The sequence below is a fragment of the Pagrus pagrus genome (genome assembly GCF_965226575.1).
Source record: "Pagrus pagrus genome assembly, chromosome: 8".
Classification (NCBI taxonomy): domain Eukaryota; kingdom Metazoa; phylum Chordata; class Actinopteri; order Spariformes; family Sparidae; genus Pagrus; species Pagrus pagrus.
Genome location: NC_140192.1, coordinates 13550696 through 13568213, shown reverse-complemented (window position 1 = coordinate 13568213; position 17518 = coordinate 13550696). Strand labels below are relative to the sequence as shown.

General features: G+C 43.7%; 1 protein-coding gene across 2 annotated transcripts in view; it reads right to left on the bottom strand.

Moving 5' to 3' along the window:
- The window catches only part of notch1b (notch receptor 1b), a 41983-nt gene extending 25530 nt beyond the window's left edge, over nt 1-16453 (bottom strand). For both annotated transcript variants that reach the window (XM_084359794.1, XM_084359795.1), the window contains exons 1-4: nt 16213-16453; nt 15452-15533; nt 2159-2421; nt 1608-1946 (exon numbers count right to left, since the gene is read on the bottom strand). In XM_084359794.1, the coding sequence (XP_084215920.1) occupies nt 1608-1946; nt 2159-2421; nt 15452-15533; nt 16213-16270 (742 nt within the window). In that variant the 5' untranslated portion in view covers nt 16271-16453. The remainder of the gene's footprint in view (nt 1-1607; nt 1947-2158; nt 2422-15451; nt 15534-16212) is intronic.
- Between the last annotated feature and the right edge of the window lie 1065 nt (nt 16454-17518).

Here is a 17518-nt window from a genome sequence, read left to right as displayed (position 1 = left end):
AGCCGTTCATCTCTCCCCCTCTGAAAACAGCATGCTCCTATTTTACAACAAAGGGAGCGAAACTCTTCGACAGTTAAATGTGGTCGACTGTCTTTTTCCTCCCAAGAAAGAAGGCAGCTGTGCCCTTTTGAGGTCTGTGGCAATCTCACCATGTAATAACATCCACTCTACTATTCAGTTACACAAGAGGCAACCGCTGGACTGTACATGTGGCATGATGGGTAATAAAAAATGAAAACCGGTACAAGTCCTCGCTGCGACTGCTGGGAGTATTTACCACTGCACTTTCATAGAAATAAATTAAAGATCAAGTGACAAAATCTGATGATTTATCGATTTATATCTTTATTTTTTTTAATAAGTCAATATGGTGATATAGAGGGAGGTGCCCCTGCCTGGATTTGAACTGCACATGTGGGCACATCTTCAGGTGGAGTTGGGGTATTTAAAGGTACAATTTGTAGAATATGTTTTGGTATTCGGTTGAGTAGGGAAAATAGAAGTAAGAGTATTTAATTTCTTGACATTTATTTAGTTGATTTTGTTCAGTTAGTGCTGGTATATACATTCAAAAAATATGTTTTCTGTCAACATTTACTCGCTTATTTATGTTGTTTCCACTAAGGAAACGTGGAGATTTTTCTATAAAACCTTTGGACAGCTTACAACTATAAAAAAGCAAAAAAGCTTTCTTGATCATCAACATCTGAAAGTGAAAAAAAAAATAAGGATCCCTGTGGCGATTTCTTCGAAACAGCAAACATGTTCTCAAATGCATTTCCTTCCTCACACAACATTTCTAGGAAAAGTTGAAACCTGCATTGTTTGTTGCTTCTTCCCTGCATATTGTTTTTATACATTTCAACTCAACTCTAGTTGGCATATTACCACCGTCTGTTGATCGATTTAACAGCATAAAAACCATTGGCAGGAATGTGTATCGAGTCATTCACGTGCTTGGGTGGATACAAAATAAAATGGGGACCCACCCAAATTCATTACATGAATTCCTGGATTCAGTGGTAACAGACAAAAACAATTCAAAAGGTAGTCTGTGTGAAGGTGATGAGGTGGCCGGCAGGACTTTAGTCCCAGCAAGCATTGCTTCACTCCGCTATGTGAAAAGGATGTTGTTCTTTGACCATTTCCTTATGATAAGCCCCGATGCCTTCCTGCACTGCCTTGTTCACACACTGTACACACCAAAGCAGAAGCACACATGTACACTAACACACACACCCACACGCAGGACACAACATAGGCAGGAACAGCCCTGCCTTAAATGACATCATCGCCTAACCAGCAGCTAGCAGGCACTGACATTTAAATTCCACTTGAGAGGCTTCAGGAGCACAGGATCACATTTAGAAATGAAGACCAGACCTTTTCAGAGGATCGCATGACTCATGTCAGCTTAAAGATTATGAATCAGACTGATTTGATCGATATTTACCTTAGCACTAAAATTAAAGTCTTCATAAAAAGGCCTGAAAACACCTGAAAGCGGAAAAGTGAAATTCATCTGTCCATCTACTTGAAATATTCGGGTCCAGAAGTTTGGTATGAACTACATATATATTTATATTGAATAAGTACAACGTCCCTACCTGGCACACAGGAGCATTCAAAGCTGGTCTCTCCCTTCTGGATGCAGGTGCCTCCGTTGTGGCAGGGCGACGGGTTGCAGGGCATGTACCTGCTCTCGCAGTGCTTGCCCGTGTACTCCGCCGGGCACTTGCATCGGTAGCCGCCGACGTCGTTGATGCACTGCCCGCCGTTCCTGCAGAGCAACGGGCTCGCATCACACTCGTTGATGTCTTGTTTGCAGGTCTTTCCGGAAAAGAAGGCCGTGCAGGTGCAGATGTAGTGGGACTCAATGGCAGAGCACACACCACCGTTGGCACAAGGATTTGAGGCACAGGGGTCGGCTTGTTGGCACAATTTACCTGAGGGGACAGAGAAATGATGTTCTAGTACACATAGCCTTAGTCCAGAAGTCCGGATTGATCTTATTTTTAAAAAACCCTTCCATAGTGTAAGATTATAGGCAGATCTGTATGTTTTCTATCCTGCTGATCACCTTGTGAACCTACAGATATGTCTTCAACCAACGCTCAAGTTAGACACCGCCTTCTGTCATAGTACTGCTGTGTGTTACCTGACCATCCAGGCGGGCAGCGGCACTTGTACGTCTGGAGGCTCTCCAGTTCGCAGGTGCCTCCGTTATGACACGGCGAGCTGATGCAGACATTGTTGACAGGTGTCAGGCAGCGGCGGTCGGTGAAGCCCAGTTTGCAGGTGCAGCTGAAGTCTACTGTGTTCTCCTTGGTCACGGCCCGACACGTGCCGCCGTTCATGCACGGCGAGGTGGTGCAAGGGTCACGAAACTGACACCTGCTTCCCACGTATCCGTTCTGGCAACTGAGAAGAAGACGAGAGGAGTGGTCAGCGACATTTTTTGCAGCCATTGACAGGTGAGGAATGAAAGCGTAACCTTTATGATTCCCTCAGTTTTCTTGAATTATATCTGAGATTTTGAGTAATTAATGTTTCTTCTTTAAATGGCGAAAAAGCTAAAAATAACTCAAATGATTGTGCAGCTGATCTTTCTCCTCAACTTCATCAATACCTAGACACGTTATTTTTGTAGAAAGAAGAACTAAGATTGCATTAAGGACTAGTTGATCTACATTTATTAGGTATCAACCTGCGAAAATCTAACTACCCCTTTAAGTAATTAATGATTAAACAAGCCACCGTTATACCATCATGAATGCAAACAATTTAATAATGACCTAATAAAATCCTTCCATCTACAAGATATATTGGTCTACTAATAAATGTCCAATCTTAATTTATTTTCCTCATTTAAAATTAGCATTACAAAGAGCAGTCTTGGTCAAAGAAAATTCCCAAACTCTATTTTCATCCATCCAATCCTCTTCAGCTCAGCACTGATTGAAGAGTTCACAGGGGTAAAACAACATCTCAGACTAGCAAGGGTCATCTCTTTGTGCAGTACTGTGCTGAAACGTCAGCTGCCTGTGTAACAGCCGTCACCAGTGGGACTAACTATCCATTTATCTCAAAAGATGGTCCTGCCCTGCTGTTTTTACAACGCGGCAACACGGCCACGAGAAACTATGCTTTAAACAGGACATTCGTCTTTCCACCGCCACCCCCCTGCAACAAAGTGTTTCAGGCTCTAAACCAGAGCGGTCTGAACCGAGGGAGGAGGGTTACAAACTCCTGTGATGTTTCTCGCAGGTTGCGTCTGAGTCATAAAACGCTGCTCGGACCCCGGCAAAGGAGTTCCCAGAGAGGGAGAGAGAGAGCTGCTGCAGATCACAGGGACACATTCACACATTTACAATTACAATGAGAGGACCTGACGGGTGTCCCCTGAGGATACGCACGGCTCAACAAAGAGGCCACACACACACAGAGCAGGCACACACTCATACCTACACAGTGTGCAGTCTTTTACACAAAGGGAGGCTACGCATGAAGGTTACGCACAGGAACTCTGTACGTTTACGTTCACGATACTGTAGGTGGTCAGGGAAGTGAAACTCAGGCTGAACAGTACTGACACTTCTTGCACCTTTAAATGCAGTCTGAACACAAGCAGTTGTGCAAGAACTTTTTCATATAACTCACTCATTTACTTTCTTGCCAGGAGTTACAAGATTGATAAAGACTGGAACAGGGGGAAACAGTGTAAGTGTAAAGTGTAAATAACAAATTGTGCTGCCATGGGCCTTATGTGTGTGGGACTATTTCTTGGCCTGGAGGCAGTCACTTCCTGAATACACAGGAAGTTCAACTATTCCCTGAATGTGAGGATGTGCTGATTTTCCCCCTTAAACTCAACCTAATATGAAAGTCTTTTTGGACTGTTGGACTGGGCATTTTTTCTACAAACAAGACAATCTGTGAGGGAAGAGTTTGATCAGGCATTCACTCCCAACTGTTTGCACTTGACAGCTTCAGACTGTACTACATACGCATTTCAGTCAGCACCAAAAAGTATTTAGATCCAATACCTAGCCCTTTATACAAATCGGTTCGACAGCAAACCCAGGCACATCAGACATGCTACATTAAACCCTCCCTGCTGCCACATTCCCATATTCATCACCTTCAGAGATTCAATACTGTCGTCAACAACTCTGGGTGGCCACGGAGGCTCGGTCATTACAAAAACAAAGCATCTCCTCAATAGCTGAGGGGATGAGAACAAAAAAAATCTGCGCTATTTGGAATTCTTGTTCCTAATCCATCCTTTCCAAAAAGTCGAGACACAAGAAAAGCAGCCATCATGACACCCTTCAGCAGCTCTCAGGGCTGAAATGCGCTCACTTTGACCCTTTTGTCAGCACTCATTCATCCTGAGGACAAGGCGGCATCTATGCCACAGCGTTTGAGCTGCAAGCCAACATTATGGGAACTTCAAAGCACCGTGCCACCACCTCAATGCTCGGTATTCTTCCCTCCCCAGAGAGGATTTGCTCCAGCATCAGACAAGGAACGGGAAGAGGATGAATCGGAAGACAGAGGGGCACAACCTCTGTCAAGACACATGAAAGATTTGGAGTGGATTCCCTGCGCAGAGGATATTACACAGGAATGTGCAGAAATAAAAAATGTACAAGGCCTTGTCGTTTTATTACGGCACAAACTTGAGAAAATAACTGATCTGTGTAATTATCGCTGTTGTTTTAATCTCACAGAGAAACAACACTGTGAATAAAAACATCCTGCAGACATCAAAGGGGCCTTCCCACAACATTACAACCCGCCGTCACTCTCAAATACCTGACCAGAGCCAGCAAGTCTGTTAGCCCTGAGGGGCTGGCAGGACCATGTCCCCAAACATTCCCAGGGGGTCCAGTATGTGTGTGTAAATGGGGACCGAGCCGTGGCCCCTCTGTAGGGACAGGCGTGTGTTTAGACAGGGTCTCCCTCTCAGGGGATTATGCAGCCTTAGGACTGTGGTAAGGAAAAGAAAACATCACATGCTAGGCTGCCCGCTGCATAAACAGTAGTAGTGAGTGGTGGCATGTCGGAGAGCAGAGTGCTACCTTGGCTGAGTGTCATTTAGCCCGGGATCACTGTAGCATTGACGTCAAACAGACAGTGGTGTCAGAATCTAAGAGTCAAATAATTTAATGGAAATAAAATCCCAAGTCAAGTTAATTATTAAGTTCATAGTCAAGTAATTATACAGCTCAAAATCACTAATTTCCTCAAAGGGCTTTTTTAATCTGCTTCATATGACTCTGTCATTAGACGCTTCGTTTAGACAAGAAGAAATTCCCCCGAAAAACATCAACGATAGTGACATAGATTCAGAGAGAAAAAGAAGAAACATATTCTTCAATATCCAGGATCAATATAGGCCCTGATACCGACTGGATCGATGGAACTGGATCGATCACACATGACTGGTGCTGACTCGAATGCTTCAAAGCTTCTTTCGCTGCCATGGCAAAATGGTGTGAAGTTTTTTTAGTTTTGTTTTTTAAAGAGGAAGGAGACATTGTGTTGCACCAAAAAAGAGGCAAAAACTGATAAAGACCTAGTACTTCAACGAGTGTGCACATTAAACATCAACCTAACACACCCGTTTTTGCACCATATTAATTCCTTGTCTATAAAACTGTCTTTCTGAGCTCCACACAATGAGGTGGCTGTAACAAGGATTTGAAATTTGTGAAAAAAGAAAGCAATGGCATCTGATCAGTAGTCAGGATTATGAATCGAGGAATAAGTCAGGGAAAAGTCTATGCTGTGTTTGTTACACTTTTTATTTTTACATTTTTGTATATTTTGTTTTTAATACTTTCACTTTTAAACATAGTTGTGTGTTTGCTAATGTTCCTTACTTGGTCTTTTTGTTTTATGTAAAGCCCTCTGAGGCATTCTTTGTGATATCATTGACTTGTGACTTGACTCGACTAAACCCCAGCTGATCTGTGGTAATTCATAAAGGAAGCCTCGACAACAATACTGTAAAGCTCGCTGCTGTTTAGTGGGTGTCAGTGGAGAGAAGCAGCAGATCCGGCTGCGAGAAGGCCAGTCAGTCCAGTTTAAGTCCCAGCGGTGGCGGGTGCTGAGGTCGTGAGGCGCCACACGAGCTCGCTGGAAAAAGGCCGCAGGGAGCAGGTGCGCATGTTAATGAGGAGACAACAGCTGCTGCCCCGGCCATTCACCCCCCCTCCTCCTCCTCCCCCATCCCTTATCCCACCACTCTGCCTCCTTCCTCTCCATGGCACCCCATCCTACTACTGTCCTCAAGCCCAGACAGAGACTGGGGCCATGCACTACAAAAAAAAATAAGAAATAAGCTTATTATCTTATGAATTAGTCTGAGTTAGTCATTTTGAGGGTCGTGTTTTTAATGCAACTGAGTCTTCAATCCGGGCAGAAAGGAGGACGTGTCTATGAACGATCATTAAATTAATATGAAATCCATTTAAACGTTTCGACGCTTCATTTCGAGGTTATCAGTTGTTTTTTTTTACTTTACACACAACACTACATTAAAGGACATCTTGAGTTGGACATTTTTTACAGTGTTGGTATCTGAATGGCTGCCCCCCCCCCCTTTCCCTCACTACTTAGCAGAGAAATGAAGAGCGAGTGAGGAGGAGAAGAGAGAGGGAGAGAGAGTGAGAGCGAAGGATGAGTGGCTCCATTGTTTTTCTTCCCCATTCAGAGTCGACCACAGGCCGGGGCATATTCAGCTGTCGCACCTCCTCTCTTCCTTCTCTTTCCCCTCCTCTCTCTCTCGCTTAAAAAAATCTCTGAATCTTCTTTCATTATATGTGGCTCATCCCGAAAATTTTCCCCCTCTTTTTCTCATTATTGGTCTCACTTCCTCTGCTCAAAGCCGCGTGGTTGCTGGCATCCGCTCGCTGCCCTCTGTGCACCTTCGTTCCCTCCAAACCCCCTCAGCCCCGCCTCCTCCTTCAACCCCATTTCTTTTCATTTGTAAGACACCGCATTAGGATTTATAAGTCTCAACTGACTCCCCCCAAAAACCTTCTTCCAAGTCACTCCGGGCTGCAACTTTTCCGTGGTCTGTGAAAAGCTTCAAATCCAAAACAAGCAGTGGGACAAACAAAGGAGTCTCAAAGAAAGGATATTTGAACTGGTTGGGTCGGGTTTTTTCGAGGGGAGACAGACAGAAAGGGGTTGCCAGATCAGAAGGAATTTTGGTGTTTACTCCAAAGAGTCTCCTGTCCTGATGCTTAACTGGCAACCTCACTTAATGTCCCTTGAAAAATCTCCACACCAGCTTTGAAATCGGGCGTCCGCCCCCGCAAAACAGCCCAGCCTCTCACACCGAGGCCCGAAAGGCAAACAGAAAGAGCCCCTGCGCCCTTACCTCTGTGCACGTGGACACGCTATCCAAACACACTCTGGCCGAGGTGCTAGCAGTAAGTCAACTGTAGCACACGCTAGGCAAGAAGGGTAACAGTTTGCTCTTTAACTTGGCAGGAGCCCGTCAAATACACGCTCGGCACAAAACAGCTTTTTTACAGGCATCGAGCTTAACTGCCTCAGTGAGAGCGCAAGACGTATAAAAGGAGGGGAGGGTAAGACAAAAGATATTCAACGACTCTTTTATGGCTGTATTCAAAACAAACAGAGCAAACAGCTGCTTCAACAAGAGAAATCTGGAGGCCTGGCGAGCGGGATAATCTCAACAGCAGCAGGTAAACTGGGCTGCTGGAAAGGTAAATAAAGAAGACATGAAAAAGAGGGGCACAAATCAGAAGCTGAGCAAATATCAGGTGTTTGGGAGGTATCGTGTAACCGCAGGACAGCAGTGGAATTATCTCCTCGGTAAGGACGATACTGTTATTATCTCCTCTGTCATCCCTGCCCCAGTAGCCCCCATTGTTCTCCTCTGCGCTCGCTTCTTCGCCGTCTCTTCTTCTATTGCTGCCGCAGTAGCCCGTGGCAACAGGTCCGCGACACTGATGGGATGCATAACAGGGCCGGGCGGCGGCTCGAGCCTGCAGCAGATGTTGTGGTGACATCTGACCCTCGGCCAGGCGTCACTCTCTAAAGGGGCTTTCCTCAGTGTCGGGCCAATCTGCCATCTGCCATCTTTCTGAGGTCACACACAGATGGGGACAGAGGCTTTGAACGTAATATGTAGGCTACACATGTGCACTGTACACAAATAAAAACCTAGAATGAGCGTACAGAGATTTTGGCAGCTGTACGGGCCCCCGATCTGAATCCATTTTAAGAAGCTTAGTGATTTAGGTTGTGCTTTTATTCAATTATTGTGCCGTTTAAAGCTCTGTGAGAGACAGAATCAGTGTCTGCTTCCATTTCTGTAAATGAATAATTAGGATAATTTCAGGGTAATTCTTTGTTTGTCCGTCTCTTTCTAGATTTTAGCAAAAAAATAACATAAGACCTCTCTGGTTCAGGCTGTTAGTTAAAGGAGTAACACTGTACTCGCCAAAGTGATTGCTAAGTTGGGGGAATGCATTGATATCTCAGCAATAAAGTCACGAGCCATGAGACGACCGGAGAGTTTCGTCAGGTTAAGGAAGATTACCCTTTTACACTGAAAATCTCACCTCACCTTCACTGCACAGGAAAAAAATGTGTGCGTTAACAAGTACAGAAAGTGCAGCAGGTAAAAGTTTAACTAGGAACAAATAATTGATGAGCAGAAAAGCAGAAAATGAAACTATCTATTTATCTATCTATTTGGGTAATTCGTTAAAGGTGCAATATGTAAGAATTGGCCAGCTGTCAAATTCATACTCAAAATAAGTAAGGGGTAGCATATGACTAGAGTTGTGGTGCAATGCAGCTGCTAGACAGTTAGGTAAGTTAGCCATGCAGCTAGTGGTTTGGACCAGGACGGGCTGGGGCTGTCTGGTTAGCATGCTAACTTCAGCAGATATCTTTGCAACACAACACATAGACATCATTATGTTAAATTTGCTTTTTTTTCACATTCTGTTGATAATTTTAGTCAATTCTGAAACATATTCAACTAAAATTCGTCAGTCATTGGGTTTGGCTTCCCTCTCAGCTATCTCTGTGAGGACATTCTGCTTTTTTGTATATAACATAATGTTAAAACGAATATCTCTGGGTGTTTGAGTTGGACTCATGCTTGCATTTTGAGCTTTAGGAAATTGCAATCGGCTTTTCTCACTATTTTCAGACTTTTTATGGACCGATGATTGATTGATTAATTTTGAAAATCATTGGCCTGTTAATTAATAATGAAAATAATCATTCGCTGCAGCCACAGCAAGAAGTCAGTGGGTAAAGCATGATTTTTTTTTTTTTTTTTTACATGCAGCTTTGGTAATACTTTTTGCTTTTGCTTTCTCTTCTCAGACTTTAATTTAGCACTGTTGCCAGGTTCACAGATGTCAGAGAGGAAGTCCAAGAAGATATAAATAAGATCAAGTTGTAATAACCTTGAGTTATGCTCTAACACTGCTATTTAAAAATATGTGTCTCTCAGGTGTCTCCCTCCCTCCCTCTCTCTTCGGTGAGAAAGAGTTTTCAGTCAGGAGTCAAACTGTGTTAGTGGAGCATGTTTGTACCTATGCCCCCCTCCCCTCGTCCTGCTCTCTCTCCACCACCCCTTCTCATTTCCTGGCTGTTTGGTACTGTGCCTGAGCTAAGTCCCCTTTAGTCTTGTCTGATCTGTTTTAAAAGCATTGCCCAAGGGGGCCTCTCTCCTCTCCTTTCCTCCACACTTCCCTCTCTTTTTACGCCCCCCTCTCTCTTGTATTTTCCAAGCAGCATATAGTGGCTGACCACAGTGACAACTGTGCCGCCTCTGGGAGAGAAAATCAACACTATAAAACGCTCGCTTACATTCAGCTTCAATCACACAAATCGAGTCTGGTGAAATAAAAATAGCTCTTCCACTAAAACCAAAGCTGGCACAAGAAACAGGGTTGTTGTTTGTTGTGGAACCGAAACCAAAGTTACCACCAAATCCCCACTGGCTACAGAAATTACAGGGGAAGCACTGCCCCTCTTTCCCTCTCCTTACATCCATCCTTCTTTTCCTTCCTCTCTAATCGTACAGGAGAGCTGACCTGGCCAGCCCACATCTGGCAGACTTCATTAGAGACCCTGTTTATTTGGGAGCATTATTATTATGGACACAGCCCATGGGAAAGGTTGGCTCCCCCGGGGACTGTGTGTGTGTACATGTCTTGAGAGTCATAGCAGCTCTAATGACTTCTGCCACTGCCTACTTTACGAGGCTGGGAACCACTTTAAGGCTTTACGGCTGTCTGAAGGTGTCGTGGAACCGGACACCACAGTTGTTACTGTACACGGCGACTTCAAGGTTTGAGCCAAAGTGTCCCATCACTACATCCTCCGAGCGCCCAATTGTCCCTCGTAAATCATGGCGGAGATCAAACTGTTAGCGAGCTTTACATTTTTAGATTTCATATGCTGTAACTGGTGAACGTGCCTCGCAAGCTGGTGTCCGTTCGCTCGGCTACAGATGTATTCAGCAGGGGTAAAAACGCTGTCGTCATGATATTTAAAAAGTTGGACAACTTTGTTTTAGACCTACAGAACGATAAGTCAATCTAGTGTTAGCTGCCTGTGCAAGTAATTTTCCAACAATGTAGGCCGATGTTGCAGATGGTTAGCAGTCGAGTACTGGCAGCTAACTCTAGCAGCACTAGCTGTGGGCTACAACTTCCACATCCACCATTTAGTCCTATATCTGTCAAATTTTGGCAACTTGGCACCGTTAAAAGTTGGCCGAATCAGCTATTATTAGTTCCTTTATTGAATGCACCCATAGATGTACAGACAACTATCACTGGATCACTTAAACCCTGAAGAAAACCTAAAAATGAGAGGATTCATAGGCTACTTCTGCAGTTACAGTGTTAGTATATATTTATTTGTACATATTGGAATTAACTGGCACATATTTGTGATGGACATCATATTAGCTGGTGGTTTAAAAGGTGTAAGTCACACTATCTAATATAAAATGTGTATCATATAAGCATGTAAAGGATTTTGGACTCAAATCCACCTCAACTGTTTCTTTACCTCAGCCTCTCCTTCTGCTTTAGTTAATCAAAAACAGTACTATGTCTAAAAAAATGTGTCTTATATAAATTCTTGTATTATTTAACCCCCCAAGAGAAGTCCATTAGATCCTCCCAGACAGTCCTGGCTCACAAACTGCGACTTGTCACGAGCGGACACACTTTGAGAAATTCCTTGAGTAACAGATGCCGTGATTGCTATCAGTCTTTGGATCTGTTTTGCTGCTCAAGTGACCAACCTGCTCCGTTTCACTACAAAGGCATCACACTCCATTCTCCTAAATATCCTGTGAGTGAGTGTATATCAAGCAGCGAGAGTGACTGAGAGCTAAAAGCACACCTGGCGGACAAAGTCGATCTGTTCCTGTGTGGAGCTGAATGGGCAAAACCACAAGTAATCATGGGCATTATGGAGCACGCTGCTGTGTGGGTGAGTGCACGTCCCTCTCAGTTGTTACACAATAACCCACAGACAGGTGGTCTGGCTGAAAGAAAAAAAAGAAATGAGGAAGTGTGGTTTGGAGTATGCCAAGTGTCTTTGTCTCACACACACACACACACACACACACACACACATACACATATTCTGACTGTCAGTCCTCTCAGCCTGCGATCAAAGTTTATGTGATTTGTCTTGGCATATGCCAACCAGGAAGGCTCGAATATCACTAATCCTCGGCGCTGAGGTTGCCCGCCACCGAGTCACTTCATTCAGCCCGAACACTCGACGATCAGCCCTCTCACCAGCCGGACTCCTGCCAAAGGGAACCCAACACCGGCAGCAGCGGCCATATAAAAGCCTCACGCTGTGTGTTTCTTGTTTTGTGTGATGATATGATCAGATACGGCACCTTTTCTTCCCTCAGGCCACTCCAAGGCTGTTTCCTGACTCTGAATGGAGGTGTGGGAGGGGAGGGTGGGGTGAGTGGTGTGTGTGGTGGGGGGGGGGGAGGTTGAGATAGACTCATCTGACCGGAGCAAACAGAGGTGCCATTAAGGAATCCGCCAAACCGGACAGACAAGGGCTCACTTTCATTGAAGTGGATGTGTACTGTAGCAGTCACCGCACATAGCAGCAGGGAATTAAAGGACTCTGCTATCTGATGTTAACACAGACAAATCAGAAAATCCTGATTTAAGATCGCCTATTTTTTTTAAATTGAAAAGTTCGCCATCCGCACTGACGCACGTTAAAAAATGGAAAAAAACATCGATCACATGTCTACACTCATGTTGACAAAAAATGAATATACGTCCACAACGATGCCTTTGATTTGCGATCGGCAGAACAAAAATAAGACTGTTAGAAGTCTCGTTTTGTCCTCAACCCAATGATATCCAGTTTACTGTCGTGGAGGAGTAAAGAAACCAGAAATTATTCACATTTAGGAAGCTGGAATCAGAGAGTTTTTACTTGTTTTATTCTTTTTTTTATCTAATGAATAGCATAAAGTATTGAAAGCTGTCAAGCATCAAATGTTAGGTATGGATGTGTGGAGAGATTTACTTATCTTTTGATCAGGTTTTTACACATCTAAATATGAAATTCAGGAAACGTTGCACATTTCAGAGCATAGTTTACTAAAAAAAAAGTGCTTTTGAAGCTGCCATGTTAAGGCATTTGGATTAGTTTGTCAAATGTAAAAAACATTTTGGATAAAAAATGTATTTTTATTACTCAAACTATGATACTGAAAAAAGTTATAGTGTAAAGTATTATGGTATCTGTGAGGGAGCTCAGGGTCCCTCCGCTGAGAGAAAAAAAAAACAAATGCCCAGTTCAGTTTTTGATCATGAAAAATACCACATTATTGTCCAATGGGATGCAGGTGAATCAAGAGTTTATTAAAGGTCCTCTACAACTTAACTAACCTTAAGTACAGGCAGCTCAGGTCTTTGTATGCAACAGGACAAATCTAGGACAGTCTAGAGGAATTTCTGCGGTATGCTCGCATCCTTCCAGATTGGCCCAATCCCTACAAACTCCAGCCCAAATCCTAACAACTCTTCACAATGTGACTTTCTGCCGTCAACAGGCTGCCAGAAATCAGTTGTATGTTTTCATCACACTAACTAACTGATGATGAGGGTATGTGATCTCTCCGCAGCGTCCTTCCTCGCCCCCGCCCGTCATCTCTCATCTCTCCGGGCAGAGAGAAGCTCTGCCCTGATTCTGGCCATTGTGCCACTGGAATTTGGGAGTTATTTTTCCTGGTCTGGATTGGCTCGACTCTGTCACTGCTCTCTCCTGCTGCCAAGCCTGTGCTGTAAATGAGAGGCCTCCTCGAAGCTCTTTGGAGATAAACTTCAGTCAGGATCTCGCTGGGCCAGATATGAGGAGGAGACGGTATTTATGGTATGGCATGTCGAGTAGGCATCTCTGTCGGACTATATAAAACTGAAGCGTCCAAAGACACTTACTTGACCTCGAACGTGGCACTTGAGTTCAAGAGCGGCAGCTTTTGATTGAAGTGAAACCGAATCATAATTCTGTCAAGAATGAAGTGAGGTTCTGCTTTCACTAGGATTCGCTCAAATATCCTTCATCAAGCCAAACAGGACAACAGATAACTAATAAAACAATATATCAATTAACCCTTTAATGCATCAGTCACGTAATACACTTGACACTGTCAGGCCTTTGACACTTTTGTTTGAAAAGTTACAGCAAACAGGAAAAATCTTTAAACAGGATCCACCTGGTTGCAATTATTTCTTTCACTTCAGCTTTCAATCCCTGACACGGCCAACTGTGCCGCTGCACAAGAGTTGCAGCATTGACTCAGCGATCTTGGATAACGCTCGAAGGAAGTTCATGTAGAGGAGGTTACGTTAGCAAACCTGGACAAGAGTTTAAATGATCAGCTTAAGAGAGAAAATTTCCATTTTCATTATCGAATAATCTGCTGGTTATTTTTTGACTAATCCATGAATCAAATAGTCCATAAAATGTCCCATCACAACTACCCAGAATTCAAAGTGGCTTCTACAAATGTCTTTTTTTAAGTTCAATCAAAAGTCCAAAATCCAGAAAATCTTCTGTAAAGCTGGAAACAGAGTATTTTGGTATTTTATCTCTACTTCTGCTTTAAATATGTGCCTAATGGATTAACCACTGATGAAATAAATACATTTTTTGAGCTCTAAATTTCTGCTATGAATATTTTGCTGCTTAAACTTGATGAACTTGATGAACTTTTTCTCATTCCCAGCCCTCTGGTGGCACAGTGACACAATAAGAGAGCAACACACACACATTGTCAGACTGAGCCCTGTGTGCCCGCTCAAACCTTTTCAAAACTGCGAGGATGTCCATCTCCATGTTTAATTGGAGAAGTCTAAGGAGGAGGACAGTGCAGGGTGCACAATGATGGCTTTGTGGCCCAATGAGGAGGTGGGGAAGGTGGGGAAGGTGGGTCGGGGTGGGTTGGGGGGGGAAGGGGGGGGTTGTGAGTGTGTGATTGAGGGGTGAATAACACAACCAGACCAAATTAAGATGTGGCGGGGGGCCAAGTATGGCTGCCCTGGTCTGGTGGTGCCGTAGCTGTGACCCGGTTGGCCCGGTGGTCACCGAGCTCTGCGACAGTAAGATGACACTGGCTGCTGCTTCTCATGCCAGGATGGAAATAGAGCCAAGCACAAAGTAGACCTATTGTTGTAAAATCGAGTTCTGGGCAGAGCCGAAGCCTACTGGTTTACACAAGGACGGAAAACAAACTCCAAATACAAAACGCAGGACTTTTCATTTTTCAGCACGCTTAAAAACATCCAACCTATGCCATCTGTGCAGGGGAATGAGAGAGAGTGAGAGGGTAAGGGAGAGAGAGAGAGAGAGAAAGAGAGAGAGCACTGAGAGCCATTGAGGAGGGGACAAAATCCCAGAAGAGAGGAGGGGGTGGTAGGAGGACAGGGTCTGAGGGTCTCTCTGGGAAGCCTCACCCAGATTAGTCACACAGAATTAATCGCAGCAGAGAACAATGGTCGCCGAGCTTCTGGCAACCCCAGCTGTCGCTCCGTGAAAGAAAAGAAAAGCAAGATTTAAGGCTGCGAGAGTTTGGCTGCAGAGTGTGGTGGCAGACACACACACACACACACACACACACACACACTGTCTCTCTCTCTCTCTCTCTCTCGCTCTCTCCCAATGACCCCTGTCCTCATCAATGTCCACTCATTTCTGTCTCAGCTCTCTGACCATTTGCCTCCCAGAAATAGCAACACTGGCGTGAGCGCTCACGTGTCAGCCAAAAAATCGGAGTCATCTCAAACTCCACAGTCTCGCACGTTTCCCACAATTCATCTCTGCAGGTACTCCTCACCTTTTACTGGTTAAAGACACAGAGAGACACAGACGTCAAGCGACTTACTTGCACTCTCCGTTTCCGTCTTGACTTGCTTGACACGTCCCCTGGTTCAAACACATCTCCGTGGGCATGAAGCATCTTAGACCTGCGAATGGAAAGTTTTAATGCACCTGTTGAAACTTTGAGGAACTTTTTTTTTTTTGCAAGTCTGGAAGGAGCAGTTATCACAACATTCAAATATAAATAGCACAGGTAATGCTCCATAAATGTGGGATCTATGTGTGACTCTTGCCACCTCTAAAGTGCAGTTTTCTGTGGTGAGCAGGGACTTGACACTGGTCTGGCAGATGCATGCTCCTCTCTGCAGCTGTCCCAAAAAGAATGAGCCATTTGGGGAGTAACACAGCTTTGCGATAATTTAAAAAAAAAATAAAATAAAACACTCACTGAGTGCAAACAGCAAAGGCATGCGTTTGCATACAAGTGAGAAAAAGGTGCTGGACAAGTGAGCAACAGCTGCCTGTGCATAGTAAAGAAAAAAGCATAAAATAAGGAGTGGGATGGTGAAAAGACACGTTCAGGGATAATGCCAACAGGTGCTTGAAGTCATAGAAATACAAGTTGATGTAAATTAACTGTAAACCTGCAGGATGAGTCCAAAAACTGGGGTGAAAATTGCTACACTTAAGTTTAAGTCAGCATTTTTTACAGAGCAAGTGAATGCAACAAGTTCAACTCGAACTCCCAAAGAGTAACTCAAGAAATAACCCACATTTTCTTGAGGCAGTAAACTACCCAGAGAGAAATCCCAGCCCGCCACTCACCTCGTGTTAGTGCTATCAGCGACAACAAGAAAGTTAGTTTCACAAAGAAAATATGCATTCCTTCTGGTTTAAAATGGTTGTACAAATCCACGTGGGTTTTCTCATAGATCCGATATGGTGTCTCCCTCTCCGACAGAACAAAAACAAACAACTTTCAGTTCATCCTTGAGGAGTAGATCCACACAGAGAAAGTACAGCGCGTCTGTCTGTGAACTCCGAGCATGGGATGTTGTCACTTCAGATCCCGGCTTGGAAATGACTTGAGGGACTCACTCACTCCATCCGCTGCTCGAGGGGCGTTATTCTCTCTCTCTCTCACTCTCACACACACACGCACACACACACACTTGGACAATCACACAGTTGGAAACCCAGACAGGCACAAGCTGTACAACTTGATGAAAAGATATGTTTCCCGGGCGTTTTTCCCACACGTAGTGACTGATTAATTAACAAGTTTTGAATCGTTAGTCCAGCAATTAGTCTGTGCCCTCACCTCACCTGTCATTAATGTCTTTAAGAAGTTAGCTTTCAGTGTGAGCTTCTTGAAGTCAAGAGTCGAAACAATGAGACATTAAAAAAGTCGAGTGAGCATGAATGTTTTAGATTCTTGAAAAAAAAAAAAAAAAAACTTTTTCCAAACAGTAAATTAAACCGTTTGCTTTGAAGTTGGTGGTAGCCTATTTTATGCTAAATGTATAGTTTATGCTTATATTATTATTATTATTATTAATATTATTATTATTATACTGTAAGTTAATAGAGAGCTGAAGTCCCTTCCGGGGGACCCCATGGGACCTTATTTCAGAAAAGCTTTGTATGGTAGTGACTGGAGAGAGAGACAGATAGTTTTTTGATCCCGTTTGAATTGTGACATGAATCACACATACAATGTCTTTTTTTTTATTTAAATGGTAATTGTCCAAGTCACAGTTAGTCATGAAACTAATCATTCATAAGACTGAAAATATAAGACTGAAATAATAATGATATAGGATTGAAAATACATAATTATAAAGACTACACAGCCAACAGTCGATGCTGTCTTGTTGAACGCTCACCAAATCCCCTGACTCAAACCTTGTAGAGCTGCTCCTGTATATTAGCTTGCTCACAAAACTGACAAAGTCTCCTTTCACAGCACTGCAGTTATCAATATGGTCAGTTTTATTGTGATTTTTACCTTTTTTTGTACGTTTTCTGTGCCGAGTTGGCGGACATGTTGGTGTTGGTGACGTGTGTTGAGTGAGACGATGTCGATAACGATGGTGTTTTAATTTAATTTAACTACGACAAACTGCAACTT